Genomic DNA, 21,453 nt, shown 5'->3' with positions numbered 1-21,453 from the left:
TGACTCTTCCCGTTTCTCTAATGGCAATGACTCACAAAGGTATTGCACACAACAGTAATACAAGGACAACAAACAATATTCCCGTGAGTACACAAATCATAACCTCTAAACAAATTCTCAGTCTGCGTTGTACGCCACTACAGACCGAGTCCTTAACTTATCCTAATAACAGCTGATAAAACTTAAGGTTCCGTACCCAAACTCTTCGATCGATTATTAGCGCTTTCTTTTTTTCCTTTTCTTTTAATAGTCTTATCACATAAGAACCCCTTCCGAATTAAAAACAATAAAAATCTTATCATATAAGAACCTGGAACCCTTTTCGATCGACTAGCGCTTCCTTACCTACTGAAACCTTCCCCGGGCTGTCTCGAGATTTTTTCCAGAACCTGTTCTCTTCTGCTGGCGAGCTGAGAAAGAAATGGTTATAAAAAAATACCTTTAACTTTTAAATGCCGAGTCTTGTAGATGCAGTACCTCAGCTGTGGACAACAGATTACATCTGCGATTCAACAGTGAAGAAACCTCTTGTGAGCAAAGGCTCACCTTGTTTGGCCACCGAAGCCTTTCACTGGAGAGGCACTATGCCTGTATCCGTTTTACTCACAGAACAGAGAGTATGCATCTCGGTGGAACCTCCAATAACTGTCGAAATCTCGACCTCAGAAAAGAATGACTCCGACACTTACAGCTCCGATGGAAGTTTCCCTTTTAGTTTACTTGCTCGCAAGGGGTAGGTTTCACTCAGTCAAGGGCGAAATGAAACCTCCGCAATGGTACAGCTTCACAAGATATTTATACAGTAAAACCCAAGTTCTGGCCTCTCCCTGTGTATTGCTCTGTCTCACAGTCAGTGAATACAGATAAAGAGTTAATTACTATATCCTGGTCCTGAAATGGTGTCAAGATATTTCCTTTTGTCAGGGTTATCAGAAAGCCAAACGGCCATTACTCCATGAGTCATAGGTAATGGGCTATCACCTGTCTTGTATTGTATCAGGATTATCCAATTTCCTGGTCAGTTTACCTGTTTGCTTCAAATGGATGAGGTAAAGGAAAGAGATAATGGCTAGAAGATAAGGGTGGGGTGACATGGAACTCCTGTAGTGTAGACAATAGGAGAGCACCATGGGGGGTTACTTGTCTCAGCATGACTTGTCTCCTAGCTGTCTGATAATCATCAGCCATCTAACAGCAGGTTTAGCTGTTAAAAATAAGCTGGCTGCTAAAATGAAGAAAGTTCTGGAAGGGCCAGGACTCCATTTTAATCAAAAGGCACACAAATACCGTATGGTATCAGCTTAGATAAAAATACATTTCCACACTACTCCCCAAGCACTCCTACTGCTTCAAGCTCTCCTACTGCCCCAAGTTCTCCTACTGCCCCAAGCTCCCCTACTGCCCCAAGCTCTCCTGCTGCGCCAAGCACTCCGACTGCCCCAAGCACTCCTTCTCCACCAGCTCTCCGACTCCCCAAGCTCTCCGACTCCCCCAAGCTCTCCTACTCCCTCAAGCTCTCATGCTCCCCCAAGCTCTCCGACTCCCCCAATCTCTCCTACTCTCCCAAGCTCTCCTACCCCGCCAAGCTCTCCTACTCCCCCAAGCTCTCCTACTCCCACCAGCTCTCCTACTCCCCCAAGGTCTCCTACTCCCGCAATCTCTGCTACTCTCCCAAGCTCTCCTACTGCCCCAAGCTCTCCGACTGCCCCAAGCTCTCCTACTGCCCCAAGCTCTCCTTCTGCCCCACAGCTCTCCTACTGTCCCAAACTCTCCTACTGCTCCAAGCTCTCCTACTGCCCCAAGCTCTCCATCTTCCAGAAACTCTCTGACTGCCCCAAGCTCTCCTACTCCCCCAAGCTCTCCTACCCCCCAAAGCTCTCCGACCACCCCAAGCTCTCCTACTCCCCCAAGCTGTCCTACTCACCAAAGCTGTCCTACTCCCCCAAGCTGTCCTACTCACCCAAGCTCTCCTACTCCCCCAAGCTCTCCTACTCCCCCAAGCTCTCCTACTCCCCCAAGCTCTCCTACTCCCCCAAGCTCTCCTACTCCCCCAAGCTCTCCTACTCCCCCAAGCTCCCCTACTCCCCCAAGCTCTCCTACTCCCCCAAGCTCTCCTACTCCCCGAAGCTCAACTACTCCCCCAAGCTCTCCTACTCCCCCAAGCTCCCCTACTCCCCCAAGCTCTCCTATTACCCCAAGCTCTCCTACTCCCCCAAGCTCTCCTACTCCCTCAAGCTCTCCTACTCCCCCAAGCTTTCCTACTCCCCAAGCTCTCCTACTGCTTCAAGCTCTCCTACTGCCCCAAGCTCTCCTACTGCCCCAAGCTCCCCTGCTGCCCCAAGCTCTCCTGCTGCGCCAAGCTCCCCTACTCCCCCAAGCTCTCCTACTCCCCCAAGCTCTCCTACTCCCCCAAGCTCAACTACTCCCCCAAGCTCTCCTACTCCCCCAAGCTCTCCTACTCCCCCAAGCTCTCCTATTACCACAAGCTCTCCTACCCTCCCAAGATCTACGACCACCCCAAGCTCTCCTACTCCCCCAAGCTCTCCTGCTCCCCCAAGTTCTCCTACTCCCCCAAGCTCCCCTACTCCCCCAAGCTCTCCTACTCCCCAAAGCTCTCCTACTCCCCCAAGCTCTCCTACTCCCCCAAGCTCTCCTCCTCCCTCAAGCTCTCCTATTCCCTCAAGCTCCCCTACTCCCCCAAGCTCTCCTACTCCACAAGCTCTCCTACTGCCCCAAGCTCTCCTACTGCCCCAAGCTCTGCTACTGCCCCAAGCTCCCCTACTGCCCCAAGCTCTCCTACTCCCCCAAGCTCGCCTGCTCCCCCAAGTTCTCCTACTCCCCCAAGCTCCCCTACTCCCCCAAGCTCTCCTACTCCCCATAGCTCTCCTACTCCCCCAAGCTCTACTACTCCCCCAAGCTCTCCTACTCCCCCAAGCTCTCCTACTACCCCAAGCTCTCCTACTCCCCCAAGCTCTCCTACTCCCTCAAGCTCTCCTACTCCCCCAAGCTCTCCTACTCCCCAAGCACTCCTGCTGCTTTAAGCTCTCCTACTGCACCAAGCTCTCCTACTGCCCCAAGCTCCCCTACTGCCCCAAGCTCTCCTGCTGCGCCAAGCACTCCGACTGCCCCAAGCTCTCCTTCTCCACCAGCTCTCCGACTCCCCAAGATCTCCGACTCCCCCAAGCTCTCCTACTCCCTCAAGCTCTCATGATCCCCCAAGCTCTCCGACTCCCCCAATCTCTCCTACTCTCCCAAGCTCTCCTACCCCGCCAAGCTCTCCTACTCCCCCAAGCTCTCCTACTCCCACCAGCTCTCCTACTCCCCCAAGCTCTCCTACTCCCGCAATCTCTCCTACTGCCCCAAGCTCTCCTACTGCCCCAAGCTCACCTTCTCCCCACAGCTCTCCTACTGTCCCAAGCTCTCCTACTGCCCCAAGCTCTCCTACTGCCCCAAGCTCTCCATCTTCCAGAAACTCTCTGACTGCCCCAAGCTCTCCTACTCCCCCAAGCTCTCCTACCCCCCAAAGCTCTCCGACCACCCCAAGCTCTCCTACTCCCCCAAGCTGTCCTACTCACCAAAGCTGTCCTACTCCCCCAAGCTCTCCTACTCCCCCAAGCTCACCTACTCCCCCAAGTTCTCCTACTGCTCCAAGCTCTCCTACTGCCCCATGCTCTCCTACTGCCCCAACTCCCCTACTGCCCCAAGCTCTCCAACTGCGCCAAGCTCTCCGACTGCCCCAAGCTCTCCTTCTCCACCAGCTCTCCGACTCCCCCAGCTCTCCGACTCCCCAAGCTCTCCTACTCCCCCAATCTATCCTACTCCCCCAATCTATCCTACTCCCCCAAGCTCTCCTACTCTCCCAAGCTCTCCTACTCCCCCAAGCTCTCCCGCTCCCCAAGCTCTCCAACTCCCCCAAGCTCTCCTATTCCCTCAAGCTCTCCTACTCCCCCAAGCTGTCCTACTCCCCCAAGCTCTCCTACTCCCCCAAGCTGTCCTACTCCCACAATCTCTCCCACTCCCCCAAGCTCTCCTACTGCCCCAAGCTCTTCTACTGCCCCATGCTCTCCTACTGCCCCAACTCTCCTTCTGCCTAACAGCTCTCCTACTGTCCCAAGCCCTCCTACTGCCCCAAGCTCTCTTACTGCCCCAAGCTCTCCTACTCCCCCAGCTCTCCGACTCCCCGAGCTCTCCGAATCCCCCAAGCTCTCCTACTCGCCCAAGCTCTCCTACTCCCCCAAGCTCTCCTACTCCCCCAATCTCTCCTACTCACCCAAGCTCTCTTACTCCGTCAAGCTCTCCTACTCCCCAAAGTTGTCCTACTCCCCCAAGCTGTCCTACTCCCCCAAGCTGTCCTACTCCCCCAAGCTCTCCGACTCCCCAAGCTCTCCTACTCCCCCAAGCTCTCCTACTCCCCCAAGCTCGCCTACTCCCCAAGCTCTCCTAATCCCTCAAGCTCTCCTACTCCCCCAAGCTCTCCTACACCCCAGCTCTCCTACTCCCTCAAGCTCACCTACTCCCCCAAGCTCTCCTACTCCCCCAATCTCTCCTACTCCCCCAAACTCTCCTACTCCCCCAAGCTCTCCTACCCTCCCAACCTCTCCGTCCACCCCAAACTCTCCTACTCCCCCAAGATGTCCGACTCCTCCAAGCTGTCCTACTCCACCAAGCTGTCCTACTACCCCAAGCTCTCTTACTCCCCCAAGCACTCCGACTCCCTTAAACTCTCCTACTCCCCCAAGCTCTCCTACTCCCCCAAGCTCTCCTACTCCCCCAAGCTCTCCTACTCCCTCAAGCTCTCCTACTCCCCCAAGCTCTCCTACACCCCAGCTCACCTACTCCCCCAAGCTCTCCTACTCCCCCAATCTCTCCTACTCCCCCAATCTCTCCGACTCCCCCAAGCTCTCCTACCCTCCCAAGCTCTACGATCACCCCAAGCTCTCCTACTCCCCCAACATGTCTACTCCCCCAAGCTCTCCTACTCCCCCAAGCTCTCCTACTCCCCCAAGCTCTCCTACTCCCCCAAGCTCTCCTACTCCGCCAAGCTCTCCTACTCCCCCAAGCTCTCCTACTCCCCCAAGCTCTCCTACTCCCCCAAGCTCTCCTACTCCCCCAAGCTCTCCTACTCCCCCAAGCTCAAATACTCCCCCAAGATCTCCTACTCCCCGAAGCTCTCCTACTCCCCCAAGCTCTCCTACTCCCCCAAGCTCTCCTACTCCCCTAAGCTCTCCTACTCCCCCAAGCTCTCCTACGCCCCCAATCTCTCCTACTCCCCCAAGCTCTCCTACTCCCCCAAGCACTCCTATTCCCCCAAGCTCTCCTACTGCCCCAAGCTCTCCTACTCCCCCAAGCTCTCCTACTCCCCCAAGCTCTCCTACTCCCCCAAGCTCTCCTACTCCCCCAAGCTCCCCTACTCCCCCAAGCTCTCCTACTCCCCCAAGCTCTCCTACTCCCCCAAGCTCAACTACTCCCCCAAGCTCTCCTAATACCCCAAGCTCTGCTACTCCCCCAAGCTCTCCTACTACCCCAAGCTCTCCTACTCCCCCAAGCTCTCCTACTCCCTCAAGCTCTCCTACTCCGCCAAGCTCTCCTACTCCCCAAGCTCAACTACTCCCCCAAGCTCTCCTACTCCCCGAAGCTCTCCTACTCCCCGAAGCTCTCCTACTCCCCCAAGTTCTCCTACTCCCCCAAGCTCTCCTACTCCCCCAAGCTCTCCTACTCCCCCAAGCTGTCCTACTCCCCCAATCTCTCCTACTCGCCCAAGCTCTCCTACTCCCCCAAGCTCTCCTACTGCCCCAAGCTCTCCTACTCCCCAAGCTCTCCTACTGCTTCAAGCTCTCCTACTGCCCCAAGCTCTCCTACTGCCCCAAGCTCCCCTACTGCCCCAAGCTCTCCTGCTGCGCCAAGCTCTCCGACTGCCCCAAGCTCTCCTTCTCCACCAGCTCTCCGACTCCCCAAGCTCTCCGACTCCCCCAAGCTCTCCTAATCCCTCAAGGTCTCATACTCCCCCAAGCTCTCCGACTCTCCCAATCTCTCCTACTCCCCCAAGCTCTCCTACCCCGCCAAGCTCTCCTACTTCCCCAAGCTCTCCTACTCCCCCCAGCTCTCCTACTCCCCCAAGCTCTCCTACTGCCCCAAGCTCTCCTTCTGCCCCACAGCTCTCCTGCTGTCCCAAGCTCTCCTACTGCCCCAAGCACTCCTACTGCCCCAAGCTCTCCATCTTCCAGAAACTCTCTGACTGCCCCAAGCTCTCCTACTCCCCCAAGCTCTCCTACCCCCCAAAGCTCTCCGACCACCCCAAGCTCTCCTACTCCCCCAAGCTGTCCTACTCACCCAAGCTGTCCTACTCCCCCAAGCTGTCCTACTCACCCAAGCTCTCCTACTCCCCCAAGCTCTCCTACTCCCCCAAGCTCTCCTACTCCGCTAAGCTCTCCTACTCCCCCAAGCTCACCTACTCCCCCAAGTTCTCCTACTGCTCCAAGCTCTCCGACTGCCCCAAGCTCTCCTACTGCCCCAAGCTCCCCTACTGCCCCAAGCTCTCCGACTGCGCCAAGCTCTCCGACTGCCCCAAGCTCTCCTTCTCTCCCAAGCTCTCCTACTCCCCCAAGCTCTCCTGCTCCCCCAAGCTCTCCAACTCCCCAAAGCTCTCCTATTCCCTCAAGCTCTCCTACTCCCCCAAGCTCTCCTACTCCCCCAAGCACTCCTACTCCCCCAAGCTGTCCTACTCCCCCAATTTCTCCCACTCCCCCAAGCTCTCCTACTGCCCCAAGCTCTTCTACTGCCCCAAGCTCTCCTACTGCCCCAAGCTCTCCTTCTGCCCCACAGCTCTCCTACTGCCCCAAGCCCTCCTACTGCCCCAAGCTCTCTGACTGCCCCAAGCTCTCCTACTCCCCCAGCTCTCCGACTCCCCCGGCTCTCCGACTCCCCCAAGCTCTCCTACTCCCCCAAGCTCTCTTACTCCCCCAAGCTCTCCTACTCCCCCAATCTCTCCTACTCACCCAAGCTCTCCTACTCCGTCAAGCTCTCCTACTCCCCAAAGCTGTCCTACTCCCCCAATCTGTCCAACTCCCCCAAGCTGTCCTACTCCCCCAAGCTCTCCTACTCCCCAAGCTCTCCTACTCAACCAAGATCTCCTACTCCCCCAAGCTCTCCTACTCCCCCAAGCTCTCCTACTCCCCCAAGCTCTCCTACTCCCCCAAGCTCGCCTACTCCCAAGCTCTCCTAATCCCTCAAGCTCTCCTATTCTCCCAAGATCTCCTACTCCCCCAGCTCTCCTACTCCCCCAAGCTCACCTACACCCCCAAGCTCTCCTACTCCCCCAATCTCTCCTACTCCCCCAAACTCTCCTACTCCCCCAAGCTCTCCTACCCTCCCAACCTCTCCGACCACCCCAAGCTCTCCTACTCCCCCAAGATGTCCGACTCCCCCAAGCTGTCCTACTCCCCCAAGCTGTCCTACTCCCCCAAGCTCTCCTACTCCCCCAAGCTCTCCTACTCCCCGAAGCTCTCCTACTCCCCCAAGCTCTCCTACTCTCCCAAGCTCTCCTACTACCCAAATTCTCCCACTGCCCCAAGCTCTCCTACTGCCCCAACCTCTCCTACTGCCCCAAACTCTCCGACTGCCCCAAGCTCTCCTACTGCCCCAAGCTCTCCTTCTGCCCCAAGCTCCCCTACTGCCCCAAGCTCTCCGACTCCCCCAAGCTCTCCTACTCCCCCAAGCTCTCCTACTCCCCAAGCTCTCCTACTCCCACAGCTCTCCTACTCCCCCAAGCTCTCCTACTCCCCCAAGCTCTCCTACTCCCCCAAGCTCTCCTACTCCCCCAAGCTCAACTACTCCCCCAAGCTCTCCTTCTCCCCGAAGCTCTCCTACTCCCCCAAGCTCTAGTACTCCCCCAAGTTCTCCTACTCCCCCAAGCTCTCCTTCTCCCCCAAGCTCTCCTACTCCCCCAAGCTCTCCTACTCCCCCAATCTCTCCTACTCCCCCAAGCTCTCCTACTCCCCCAAGCTCTCCTACTCCCCCAAGCTCTCCTACTGCCCAAAGCTCTCCTACTCCCCCAAGCTCTCCTACTCCCCCAAGCTCTCCTACTCCCCCAAGCTCCCCTACTCCCCCAAGCTCTCCTACTCCCCCAAGCTCTCCTACTCCCCCAAGCTCAACTACTCCCCCAAGCTCTCCTAATCCCCCAAGCTCTGCTACTCCCCCAAGCTCTCCTACTACCCCAAGCTCTCCTACTCCCTCAAGCTCTCCTACTCCGCCAAGCTCTCCTACTCCCCAAGCTCAACTACTCCCCCAAGCTCTCCTACTCCCCGAAGCTCTCCTACTCCCCCAAGCTCTCCTACTCCCCCAAGTTCTCCTACTCCCCCAAGCTCTCCTACTCCCCCAAGCTCTCCTACTCCCCCAAGCTGTCCTACTCCCCCAATCTCTCCTACTCGCCCAAGCTCTCCTACTCCCCCAAGCTCTCCTACTCCCCCAAGCTCTCCTACGGCCCAAACTCTCCTACTGCCCCAAGCTCTCCTACTGCCCCAAGCTCTCCTACTGCCCAAGCTCTCCTACTGCTTCAAGCTCTCCTACTGCCCCAAGCTCTCCTACTGCCCCAAGCTCCCCTACTGCCCCAAGCTCTCCTGCTGCGCCAAGCTCTCCGACAGCCCCAAGCTCTCCTTCTCCACCAGCTCTCCGACTCCCCAAGCTCTCCGACTCCCCCAAGCTCTCTTACTCCCTCAAGGTCTCATACTCCCCCAAGCTCTCCGACTCCCCCAATCTCTCCTACTCCCCCAAGCTCTCCTACCCCGCCAAGCTCTCCTACACCCGAAGCTCTCCTACTCCCCCAGGCTCTCCTACTCCCCCAAGCTCTCCTACTGCCCCAAGCTCTCCTTCTGCCCCACAGCTCTCCTACTGTCCCAAGCTCTCCTACTGCCCCAAGCACTCCTACTGCCCCAAGCTCTCCATCTTCCAGAAACTCTCTGACTGCCCCAAGCTCTCCTACTCCCCCAAGCTCTCCTACCCCCCAAAGCTCTCCGACCACCCCAAGCTCTCCTACTCCCCCAAGCTGTCCTACTCACCCAAGCTTTCCTACTCCCCCAAGCTGTCCTACTCACCCAAGCTCTCCTACTCCCCCAAGCTCTCCTACTCCCCCAAGCTCTCCTACTCCCCCAAGCTCTCCTACTCCCCCAAGCTCACCTACTCCCCCAAGTTCTCCTACTGCTTCAAGCTCTCCGACTCCCCCAAGCTCTCCTAATCCCCCAAGCTCTCCTACTCCCCAAGCTCTCCTACTCCCACAGCTCTCCTACTCCCCCAAGCTCTCCTACTCCCCCAAGCTCACCTACTCCCCCAAGCTCTCCTACTCCCCCAAGCTCTACTACTCCCCCAAGCTCTCCTGCTCCCCGAAGCTCTCCGACTCCCCCAAGCTCTCCTACTCCCCCAATTTCTCCTACTCCCCCAAGCTCTCCTACTCCCCCAAGCTCTCCTACTCCCCCAAGCTCTCCTACTCCCCCAATCTCTCCTACTCCCCAAGCTCTCCTACTCCCCCAAGCTCTCCTACTCCCCCAAGCTCTCCTACAGCCCCAAGCTCTCCTACTCCCCCAAGCTCTCCTACTCCCCCAAGCTCTCCTACTCCCCCAAGCTCCCCTACTCCCCCAAGCTCTCCTACTCCCCCAAGCTCTCCTACTCCCCCAAGCTCAACTACTCCCCCAAGCTCTCCTAATCCCCCAAGCTCTGCTACTCCCCCAAGCTCTCCTACTACCCCAAGCTCTCCTTCTCCCTCAAGCTCTCCTACTCCGCCAAGCTCTCCTACTCCCCAAGCTCAACTACTCCCCCAAGCTCTCCTACTCACCGAAGCTATCCTACTCCCCCAAGTTCTCCTACTCCCCCAAGCTCTCCTACTCCCCCAAGCTCTCCTACTCCCCCAAGCTGTCCTACTCCCCCAATCTCTCCTACTCGCCCAAGCTCTCCTACTCCCCCAAGCTGTCCTACTCCCCCAAGCTCTCCTACGGCCCAAACTCTCCTACTGCCCCAAGCTCTCCTACTCCCCCAAGCTCTCCTACTCCCCCAAGTTCTCCTACTCCCCCAAGCTCTCCTACTCCCCCAAGCTCTCCTACTCCCCCAAGCTGTCCTACTCCCCCAATCTCTCCTACTCGCCCAAGCTCTCCTACTCCCCCAAGCTCTCCTCCTCCCCCAAGCTCTCCTACGGCCCAAACTGTCCTACTGCCCCAAGCTCTCCTACTGCCCCAAGCTCTCCTACTGCCCAAGCTCTCCTACTGCTTCAAGCTCTCCTACTGCCCCAAGCTCTCCTACTGCCCCAAGCTCCCCTACTGCCCCAAGCTCTCCTGCTGCGCCAAGCTCTCCGACTGCCCCAAGCTCTCCTTCTCCACCAGCTCTCCGACTCCCCCAGCTCTCCGACTCCCCAAGCTCAGCTACTCCCCCAAGCTCTCCTACTCCCCCAAGCTCTCCTACTCCCCCAATCTCTCCTACTCCCCCAAGCTCTCCTACTCTCCCAAGCTCTCCTACTTCCCCAAGCTCTCCTGCTCCCCCAAGCTCTCCAACTCCCCCAAGCTCTCCTATTCCCTCAAGCTCTCCTACTCCTCCAAGCTCTCCTACTCCCCCAAGCTCTCCTACTCCCCCAAGCTGTCCTACTCCCCCAATTTCTCCCACTCCCCCAAGCTCTCCTACTGCCCCAAGCTCTTCTACTGCCCCAAGCTCTCCTACTGCCCCAAGCTCTCCTTCTGCCCCACAGCTCTCCTACTGCCCCAAGCCCTCCTACTGCCCCAAGCTCTCTGACTGCCCCAAGCTCTCCTACTCCCCCAGCTCACCGACTCCCCCGGCTCTCCGACTCCCATAAACTCTCCTACTCCCACAAGCTCTCCTACTCCCCCAAGCTCTGCTACTCCCCCAATCTCTCCTACTCACCCAAGCTCTCCTACTCCGTCAAGCTCTCCTACTCCCCAAAGCTGTCCTACTCCCCCAAGCTGTCCTACTCCCCCAAGCTGTCCTACTCCCCCAAGCACTCCTACTCCCCAAGCTCTCCTACTCAACCAAGATCTCCTACTCCCCCAAGCTCTCCTACTCCCCCAAGCTCTCCTACTCCCCCAAGCTCTCCTACTCCCCCAAGCTCGCCTACTCCCAAGCTCTCCTAATACCTCAAGCTCTCCTACTCCCCCAAGCTCTCCTACTCCCCCAGCTCTCCTACTCCCCCAAGCTCACCTACTCCCCCAAGCTCTCCTACTCCCCCAATCTCTCCTACTCCCCCAAACTCTCCTACTCCCCCAAGCTCTCCTACCCTCCCAACCTTTCCGACCACCCCAAGCTCTCCTACTCCCCCAAGATGTCCGACTCCCCCAAGCTGTCCTACTCCCCTAAGCTGTCCTACTCCCCCAAGCTCTCCTACTCCCCCAAGCTCTCCTACTCCCCCCAGCTCTCCTACTCCCCCAAGCTCTCCTACTGCCCCAAGCTCTCCTACTGCCCCAAGCTCTCCTACTGCCCCAAGCTCTCCTACTGCCCAAGCTCTCCTACTGCTTCAAGCTCTCCTACTGCCCCAAGCTCTCCTACTGCCCCAAGCTCCCCTACTGCCCAAAGCTCTCCTGCTGCGCCAAGCTCTCCGACTGCCCCAAGCTCTCCTTCTCCACCAGCTCTCCGACTCCCCAAGCTCTCCGACTCCCCCAAGCTCTCCTACTCCCTCAAGGTCTCATACTCCCCCAAGCTCTCCTACCCCGCCAAGCTCTCCTACTCCCCCAAGCTCTCCTACTCCCCCCAGCTCTCCTACTCCCCCAAGCTCTCCTACTGCCCCAAGCTCTCCTTCTGCCCCACAGCTCTCCTACTGTCCCAAGCTCTCCTACTGCCCCAAGCACTCCTACTGCCCCAAGCTCTCCATCTTCCAGAAACTCTCTGACTGCCCAAAGCTCTCCTACTCCCCCAAGCTCTCCTACCCCCCAAAGCTCTCCGACCACCCCAAGCTCTCCTACTCCCCCAAGCTGCCCTACTCACCCAAGCTGTCCTAATCCCCCAAGCTGTCCTACTCACCCAAGCTCTCCTACTCCCCCAAGCTCTCCTACTCCCCCAAGCTCTCCTACTCCCCCAAGCTCTCCTACTCCCCCAAGCTCACCTGCTCCCCCAAGTGCTCCTACTGCTCCAAGCTCTCCTACTGCCCCAAGCTCTCCTACTGCCCCAAGCTCCCCTACTGCCCCAAGCTCTCCGACTGCGCCAAGCTCTCCGACTGCCCCAAGCTCTCCTTCTCCACCAGCTCTCCGACTCCCCCAGCTCTCCGACTCCCCAAGCTCAGCTACTCCCCCAAGCTCTCCTACTCCCCCAAGCTCTCCTACTCCCCCAATCTCTCCTACTCCCCCAAGCTCTCCTACTCTCCCAAGCTCTCCTACTCCCCCAAGCTCTCCTGCTCCCCCAAGCTCTCCAACTCCCCCAAGCTCTCCTATTCCCTCAAGCTCTCCTACTCCCCCAAGCTCTCCTGCTCCCCCAAGCTCTCCAACTCCCCCAAGCTCTCCTATTCCCTCAAGCTCTCCTACTCCCCCAAGCTCTCCTACTCCCCCAAGCTCTCCTACTGCCCCAAGCTCTTCTACTGCCCCAAGCTCTCCTACTGCCCCAAGCTCTCCTTCTGCCCCACAGCTCTCCTACTGCCCCAAGCCCTCCTACTCCCCCAGCTCTCCGACTCCCCCGGCTCTCCGACTCCCCCAAGCTCTCCTACTCCCCCAAGCTCTCCTACTCACCCAAGCTCTCCTACTCCGTCAAGCTCTCCTACTCCCCAAAGCTGTCCTACTCCCCCAAGCTGTCATACTCCCCCAAGCTGTCCTACTCCCCCAAGCTCTCCTACTCCCCAAGCTCTCCTACTGAACCAAGATCTCCTACTCCCCCAAGCTCTCCTACTCCCCCAAGCTCTCCTACTCCCCCAAGCTCTCCTACTCCCCCAAGCTCGCCTACTCCCAAGCTCTCCTAATACCTCAAGCTCTCCTACTCCCCCAAGCTCTCCTACTCCCCCAGCTCTCCTACTCCCCCAAGCTCACCTACTCCCCCAAGCTTTCCTACTCCCCCAAGCTCTCCTACTCCCCCAAGCTCTCCTACTCCCCCAAGCTCGCCTACTCCCAAGCTCTCCTAATACCTCAAGCTCTCCTACTCCCCCAAGCTCTCCTACTCCCCCAGCTCTCCTACTCCCCCAAGCTCACCTACTCCCCCAAGCTCTCCTACTCCCCCAATCTCTCCTACTCCCCCAAACTCTCCTACTCCCCCAAGCTCTCCTACCCTCCCAACCTTTCCGACCACCCCAAGCTCTCCTACTCCCCCAAGATGTCCGACTCCCCCAAGCTGTCCTGCACCCCAAGCTGTCCTACTCCCCCAAGCTCTCCTACTCCCCCAAGCTCTCCTACTCCCCTAAGCTCTCCTACTCCCCCAAGCTCTCCTACTCTCCCAAGCTCTCCTACTCCCCCAAGTTCTCCTTCTGCCCCAAGCTCTCCTACTGCCCCAACCTCTCCCCATGCCCCAAACTCTCCTACTGCCCAAGCTCTCCTACTGCCCCAAGCTCTCCTTCTGCCCCAAGCTCCCCTACTGCCCCAAGCTCTCCTACCGCGCCAAGCTCTCAGACTGCACCAAGCTCTCCTTCTCCACCAGCTCTCCGACTCCCCCAGCTCTCCGACTCCCCCAAGCTCTCCTACTCCCCCAAGCTCGCCTACTCCCCAAGCTCTCCTACTCCCACAGCTCTCCTACTCCCCGAAGCTCTCCTACTCCCCCAAGCTCTCCTACTCCCCCAAGTTCTCCTACTCCCCCAAGCTCTCCTACTCCCCCAAGCTCTCCTACTCCCCCAAGCTCTCCTACTCCCCCAATCTCTCCTACTCCCCCAAGCTCTCCTACTCCCCCAAGCTCTCCTACTCCCCCAAGCTCTCCTACTGCCCCAAGCTCTCCTACTCCCCCAAGCTCTCCTACTCCCCCAAGCTCTCCTACTCCCTCAAGCTCTCCTACTCCCCCAAGCTCCCCTACTCCCCCAAGCTCTCCTACTCCCCCAAGCTCTCCTACTCCCCCAAGCTCAACTACTCCCCCAAGCTCTCCTAATCCCCCAAGCTCTGCTGCTCCCCCAACCTCACCTACTACCCCAAGCTCTCCTACTCCCTCAAGCTCTCCTACTCCCCCAAGCTCTCCTACTCCCCCAAGCTCCCCTACTCCCCCAAGCTCTCCTACTCCCCCAAGCTCTCCTACTCCCCCAAGCTCAACTACTCCCCCAAGCTCTCCTACTCCCCCAAGCTCTCCTACTCACCGAAGCTCTCCTACTCCCCCATGCTCTCCTACTCCCCCAAGTTCTCCTACTCCCCCAAGCTCTCCTACTCCCCCAAGCTCTCCTACTCCCCCAAGCTGTCCTACTCCCCCAATCTCTCCTACTCGCCCAAGCTCTCCTACTCCCCCAAGCTCTCCTACTCCCCCAAGCTCTCCTACGGCCCAAACTCTCCTACTGCCCCAAGCTCTCCTACTGCCCCAAGCTCTCCTACTGCCCAAGCTCTCCTACTGCTTCAAGCTCTCCTACTGCCACAAGCTCTCCTACTGCCCCAAGCTCCCCTACTGCCCAAAGCTCTCCTGCTGCGCCAAGCTCTCCGACTGCCCCAAGCTCTCCTTCTCCACCAGCTCTCCGACTCCCCAAGCTCTCCGACTCCCCCAAGCTCTCCTACTCCCTCAAGGTCTCATACTCCCCCAAGCTCTCCGACTCCCCCAATCTCTCCTACTCCCCCAAGCTCTCCGACCCCGCCAAGCTCTCCTACTCCCCCAAGCTCTCCTACTCCCCCCAGCTCTCCTACTCCCCCAAGCTCTCCTACTGCCCCAAGCTCTCCTTCTGCCCCACATCTCTCCTACTGTCCCAAGCTCTCCTACTGCCCCAAGCACTCCTACTGCCCCAAGCTCTCCATCTTCCAGAAACTCTCTGACTGCCCTAAGCTCTCCTACTCCCCCAAGCTCTCCTACCCCCCAAAGCTCTCCGACCACCCCAAGCTCTCCTACTCCCCCAAGCGGTCCTACTCACCCAAGCTGTCCTACTCCCCCAAGCTGTCCTACTCACCCAAGCTCTCCTACTCCCCCAAGCTCTCCTACTCCCCCAAGCTCTCCTACTACCCCAAGCTCTCCTACTCCCCCAAGCTCACCTACTCCCCCAAGTTCTCCTACTGCTCCAAGCTCTCCTACTGCCCCAAGCTCTCCTACTCCCCCAAGCTCTCCTACTCTCCCAAGCTCTCCTACTCCCCCAAGCTCTCCTGCTCCCCCAAGCTCTCCAACTCCCCCAAGCTCTCCTATTCCCTCAAGCTCTCCTACTCCCCCAAGCTCTCCTACTCCCCCAAGCTCTCCTACTCCCCCAAGCTGTCCTACTCCCCCAATTTCTCCCACTCCCCCAAGCTCTCCTACTGCCCCAAGCTCTCCTTCTGCCACACAGCTCTCCTGCTGTCCCAAGCTCTCTTACTGCCCCAAGCACTCCTACTGCCCCAAGCTCTCCATCTTCCAGAAACTCTCTGACTGCCCCAAGCTCTCCTACTCCCCCAAGCTCTCCTACCCCCCAAAGCTCTCCGACCACCCCAAGCTCTCCTACTCCCCCAAGCTGTCCTACTCACCCAAGCTGTCTTACTCCCCCAAGCTGTCCTACTCACCCAAGCTCTCCTACTCCCCCAAGCTCTCCTACTCCCCCAAGCTCTCCTACTCCCCCAAGCTCTCCTACTCCCCCAAGCTCACCTGCTCCCCCAAGTGCTCCTACTGCTCCAAGCTCTCCTACTGCCCCAAGCTCTCCTACTGCCCCAAGCTCCCCTACTGCCCCAAGCTCTCCGACTGCGCCAAGCTCTCCGACTGCCCCAAGCTCTCCTTCTCCACCAGCTCTCCGACTCCCCCAGCTCTCCGACTCCCCAAGCTCAGCTACTCCCCCAAGCTCTCCTACTCCCCCAAGCTCTCCTACTCCCCCAATCTCTCCTACTCCCCCAAGCTCTCCTACTCTCCCAAGCTCTCCTACTCCCCCAAGCTCTCCTGCTCCCCCAAGCTCTCCAACTCCCCCAAGCTCTCCTATTCCCTCAAGCTCTCCTACTCCCCCAAGCTCTCCTACTCCCCCAAGCTCTCCTACTGCCCCAAGCTCTTCTACTGCCCCAAGCTCTCCTACTGCCCCAAGCTCTCCTTCTGCCCCACAGCTCTCCTACTGCCCCAAGCCCTCCTACTCCCCCAGCTCTCCGACTCCCCCGGCTCTCCGACTCCCCCAAGCTCTCCTACTCCCCCAAGCTCTCCTACTCCCCCAAGCTCTGCTACTCCCCCAATCTCTCCTACTCACCCAAGCTCTCCTACTCCGTCAAGCTCTCCTACTCCCCAAAGCTGTCCTACTCCCCCAAGCTGTCATACTCCCCCAAGCTGTCCTACTCCCCCAAGCTCTCCTACTCCCCAAGCTCTCCTACTGAACCAAGATCTCCTACTCCCCCAAGCTCTCCAACTCCCCCAAGCTCTCCTACTCCCCCAAGCTCTCCTACTCCCCCAAGCTCGCCTACTCCCAAGCTCTCCTAATACCTCAAGCTCTCCTACTCCCCCAAGCTCTCCTACTCCCCCAGCTCTCCTACTCCCCCAAGCTCACCTACTCCCCCAAGCTCTCCTACTCCCCCAATCTCTCCTACTCCCCCAAACTCTCCTACTCCCCCAAGCTCTCCTACTCTCCCAACCTTTCCGACCACCCCAAGCTCTCCTACTCCCCCATCTCTCCTACCCCCCAAAGCTCTCCGACCACCCCAACCTCTCCTACTCCCCCAAGCTGTCCTACTCACCCAAGCTGTCCTACTCCCCCAAGCTGTCCTACTCACCCAAGCTCTCCTACTCCCCCAAGCTCTCCTACTCCCCCAAGCTCTCCTCCTCCCCCAAGCTCTCCTACTCCCCCAAGCTCACCTACTCCCCCAAGTTCTCCTACTGCTCCAAGCTCTCCGACTCCCCCAAGCTCTCCTACTCCCCCAAGCTCTCCTACTCCCCAAGCTCTCCTACACCCACAGCTGTCCTACTCCCCCAAGCTCTCCTACTCCCCCAAGCTCACCTACTCCCCCAAGCTCTCCTACTCCCCCAAGCTCAACTACTCCCCCAAGCTCTCCTACTCCCCGAAGCTCTCCTTCTCCCCCAAGCTCTCCTACTCCCCCAAGTTCTCCTACTCCCCCAAGCTCTCCTACTCCCCCAAGCTCTCCTACTCCCCCAAGCTCTCCTACTCCCCCAATCTCTCCTACTCCCCCAAGCTCTCCTAATCCCCCAAGCTCTCCTACTCCCCCAAGCTCTCCTACTGCCCCAAGCTCTCCTACTCCCCCAAGCTCTCCTACTCCCCCAAGCTCTCCTACTCCCCCAAGCTCTCCTACTCCCCCAAGCTCCCCTACTCCCCCAAGCTCTCCTACTCCCCCAAGCTCTCCTACTCCCCCAAGCTCAACTACTCCCCCAAGCTCTCCTAATACCCCAAGCTCTGCTACTCCCCCAAGCTCTCCTACTAACCAAAGATCTCCTACTCCCTCAAGCTCTCCTACTCCGCTAAGCTCTCCTACTCCCCAAGCTCAACTACTCCCCCAAGCTCTCCTACTCCCCGAAGCTCTCCTACTCCCCCAAGCTCTCCTACTCCCCCATTTCTCCTACTCCCCCAAGCTCTCCTACTCCCCCAAGCTCTCCTACTCCCCCAAGCTGTCCTACTCCCCCAATCTCTCCTACTCGCCCAAGCTCTCCTACTCCCCCAAGCTCTCCTACTCCCCCAAGCTCTCCTACGGCCCAAACTCTCCTACTGCCCCAAGCTCTCCTACTGCCCCAAGCTCCCCTACTGCCCCAAGCTCTCCTGCTGCGCCAAGCTCTCCGACTGCCCCAAGCTCTCCTTCTCCACCAGCTCTCCGACTCCCCAAGCTCTCCGACTCCCCCAAGCTCTCCTACTCCCTCAAGGTCTCATACTCCCCCAAGCTCTCCGACTCCCCCAATCTCTCCTACTCCCCCAAGCTCTCCTACCCCGCCAAGCTCTCCTACTCCCCCAAGCTCTCCTACTCCCCCCAGCTCTCCTACTCCCCCAAGCTCTCCTACTGCCCCAAGCTCTCCTTCTGCCCCACAGCTCTCCTACTGTCCCAAGCTCTCCTACTGCCCCAAGCACTCCTACTGCCCCAAGCTCTCCATCTTCCAGAAACTCTCTGACTTCCCCAAGCTCTCCTACTCCCCCAAGCTCTCCTACCCCCCAAAGCTCTCCGACCACCGCAAGCTCTCCTACTCCCCCAAGCTGTCCTACTCACCCAAGCTGTCCTACTCCCCCAAGCTGTCCTACTCACCCAAGCTCTCCTACTCCCCCAAGCTCTCCTACTCCCCCAAGCTCTCCTACTCCCCCAAGCTCTCCTACTCCCCCAAGCTCACCTACTCCCCCAAGTTCTCCTACTGCTCCAAGCTCTCCTACTGCCCCAAGCTCTCCTACTGCCCCAAGCTCCCCTACTGCCCCAAGCTCTCCTACTGCGCCAAGCTCTCCGACTGCCCCAAGCTCTCCTTCTCCACCAGCTCTCCGACTCCCCCAGCTCTCCGACTCCCCAAGCTCAGCTACTCCCCCAAGCTCTCCTACTCCCCCAAGCTCTCCTACTCCCCCAATCTCTCCTACTCCCCCAAGCTCTCCTACTCTCCCAAGCTCTCCTACTCCCCCAAGCTCTCCTGCTCCCCCAAGCTCTCCAACTCCCCCAAGCTCTCCTATTCCCTCAAGCTCTCCTACTCCCCCAAGCTCTCCTACTCCCCCAAGCTCTCCTACGCCCCCAAGCTCTCCTACTCCCCCAAGCTCTCCTACTGCCCCAAGCTCTCCTACTCCCCCAAGCTCTCCTACTCCCCCAAGGTCTCCTACTCCCCCAAGCTCTCCTACTCCCCCAAGCTCCCCTACTCCCCCAAGCTCTCCTACTCCCCCAAGCTCTCCTACTCCCCCAAGCTCTGCTACTCCCCCAAGCTCTCCTACTACCCCAAGCTCTCCTACTCCCTCATGCTCTCCTACTCCGCTAAGCTCTCCTCCTCCCCAAGCTCAACTACTCCCCCAAGCTCTCCTACTCCCCGAAGCTCTCCTACTCCCCCAAGCTCTCCTACTCCCCCAAGTTCTCCTACTCCCCCAAGCTCTCCTACTCCCCCAAGCTCTCCTACTCCCCCAAGCTGTCCTACTCCCCCAATCTCTCCTACTCGCCCAAGCTCTCCTACTCCCCCAAGCTCTCCTACTCCCCCAAGCTCTCCTACGGCCCAAACTCTCCTACTGCCCCAAGCTCTCCTACTGCCCCAAGCTCTCCTACTGCCCAAGCTCTCCTACTGCTTCAAGCTCTCCTACTGCCCCAAGCTCTCCTACTGCCCCAAGCTCCCCTACTGCCCCAAGCTCTCCTGCTGCGCCAAGCTCTCCGACTCCCCCAAGCTCTCCTACTCCCTCAAGGTCTCATACTCCCCCAAGCTCTCCGACTCCCCCAATCTCTCCTACTCCCCCAAGCTCTCCTACCCCGCCAAGCTCTCCTACTCCCCCAAGTTCTCCTACTCCCCCCAGCTCTCCTACTCCCCCAAGCTCTCCTACTGCCCCAAGCTCTCCTTCTGCCCCACAGCTCTCCTACTGTCCCAAGCTCTCCTACTGCCCCAAGCACTCCTACTGCCCCAAGCTCTCCATCTTCCAGAAACTCTCTGACTGCCCTAAGCTCTCCTACTCCCTCAAGGTCTCATACTCACCCAAGCTGTCCTACTCCCCCAAGCTGTCCTACTCACCCAAGCTCTCCTACTCCCCCAAGCTCACCTACTCCCCCAAGTTCTCCTACTGCTCCAAGCTCTCCTACTGCCCCAAGCTCTCCTGCTGCCCCAAGCTCCCCCACTGCCCCAAGCTCTCCTACTGCGCCAAGCTCTCCGACTGCCCCAAGCTCTCCTTCTCCACCAGCTCTCCGACTCCCCCAGCTCTCCGACTCCCCAAGCTCAGCTACTCCCCCAAGCTCTCCTACTCGCCCAAGCTCTCCTACTCCCGCAATCTCTCCTACTCCCCCAAGCTCTCCTACTCTCCCAAGCTCTCCTACTCCCCCAAGCTCTCCTGCTCCCCCAAGCTCTCCAACTCCCCCAAGCTCTCCTATTCCCTCAAGCTCTCCTACTCCCCCAAGCTCTCCTACTCCCCCAAGCTCTCCTACTCCCCCAAGCTGTCCTACTCCCCCAATTTCTCCCACTCCCCCAAGCTCTCCTACTGCCCCAAGGTCTTCTACTGCCCCAAGCTCTCCTACTGCCCCAAGCTCTCCTTCTGCCCCACAGCTCTCCTACTGCCCCAAGCCCTCCTACGGCCCCAAGCTCTCTGACTGCCCCATGCTCTCCTACTCCCCCAGCTCTCCGACTACCCCAGCTCTCCTACTCCCCCAAGCTCTCCTACTCCCCCAAGCTCTCCTACTCCCCCAAGCTCTCCTACTCCCCCAATCTCTCCTACTCACCCAAGCTCTCCTACTCCGTCAAGCTCTCCTACTCCCCAAAGCTGTCCTACTCCCCCAAGCTGTCCTACTCCCCCAGCTGTCCTACCCCCCCAAGCTCTCCTACTCCCCAAGCTCTCCTACTCAACCAAGATCTCCTACTCCCCCAAGCTCTCCTACTCTCCCAAGCTCTCCTACTCCCCCAAGCTCTCCTACTCCCCCAAGCTCGCCTGCTCCCAAGCTCTCCTAATCCCTCAAGCTCTCCTACTCCCCCAAGCTCTCCTACTCCCCCAGCTCTCCTACTCCCCCAAGCTCACCTACTCCCCCAAGCTCTCCTACTCCCCCAATCTCTCCTACTCCCCCAAACTCTCCTACTCCCCCAAGCTCTCCTACCCTCCCAACCTCTCCGACCACCCCAAGCTCTCCTACTCCCCCAAGATGTCCGACTCCCCCAAGCTGTCCTACTCCCCCAAGCTGTCCTACTCCCCCAAGCTCTCCTCCTCCCCCAAGCTCTCCTACTCCCCTAAGCTCTCCTACTCCCCCAAGCTCTCCTACTCTCCCAAGCTCTCCTACTCCCCCAAGTTCTCCTACTGCCCCAAGCTCTCCTACTGCCCCAACCTCTCCTACTGCCCCAAACTCTCCTACTGCCCCAAGCTCTCCTACTGCCTCAAGCTCTCCTTCTGCCCCAAACTCCCCTACTGCCCCAAGCTCTCCTACTGCGCCAAGCTCTCAGACTGCACCAAGCTCTCCTTCTCCACCAGCTCTCCGACTCCCCCAGCTCTCCGACTCCCCCAAGATCTCCTACTCCCCCAAGCTCTCCTACTCCCCAAGCTCTCCTACTCCCACAGCTCTCCTACTCCCCCAAGCTCTCCTACTCCCCCAAGCTCTCCTACTCCCCCAAGCTCTCCTACTCCCCCAAGCTCAACTACTCCCCCAAGCTCTCCTACGGCCCAAACTCTCCTTCTGCCCCAAGCTCTCCTACTGCCCCAAGCTCTCCTACTGCCCAAGCTCTCCTACTGCTTCAAGCTCTCCTACTGCCCCAAGCTCTCCTACTGCCCCAAGCTCCCCTACTGCCCCAAGCTCTCCTGCT

The 21,453-nt window shown here is 58.8% G+C and overlaps 1 protein-coding gene across 2 annotated transcripts in view; it reads right to left on the bottom strand.

The window, feature by feature from the left end:
• Positions 1-305: 305 nt before the first annotated feature.
• Positions 306-21,453, bottom strand: part of LOC139237839 (coiled-coil domain-containing protein AGAP005037-like) — a 401,711-nt gene continuing 380,563 nt past the window's right edge. For both annotated transcript variants that reach the window (XM_070867066.1, XM_070867067.1), the window contains one exon: positions 306-410. In XM_070867066.1, the coding sequence (XP_070723167.1) occupies positions 346-410 (65 nt within the window). In that variant the 3' untranslated portion in view covers positions 306-345. The remainder of the gene's footprint in view (positions 411-21,453) is intronic.

Source organism: Pristiophorus japonicus, chromosome 24 (assembly GCF_044704955.1).
Source record: "Pristiophorus japonicus isolate sPriJap1 chromosome 24, sPriJap1.hap1, whole genome shotgun sequence".
In the NCBI taxonomy this organism is placed as follows: domain Eukaryota; kingdom Metazoa; phylum Chordata; class Chondrichthyes; family Pristiophoridae; genus Pristiophorus; species Pristiophorus japonicus.
This window is presented reverse-complemented; position numbering and strand designations above follow the sequence as displayed.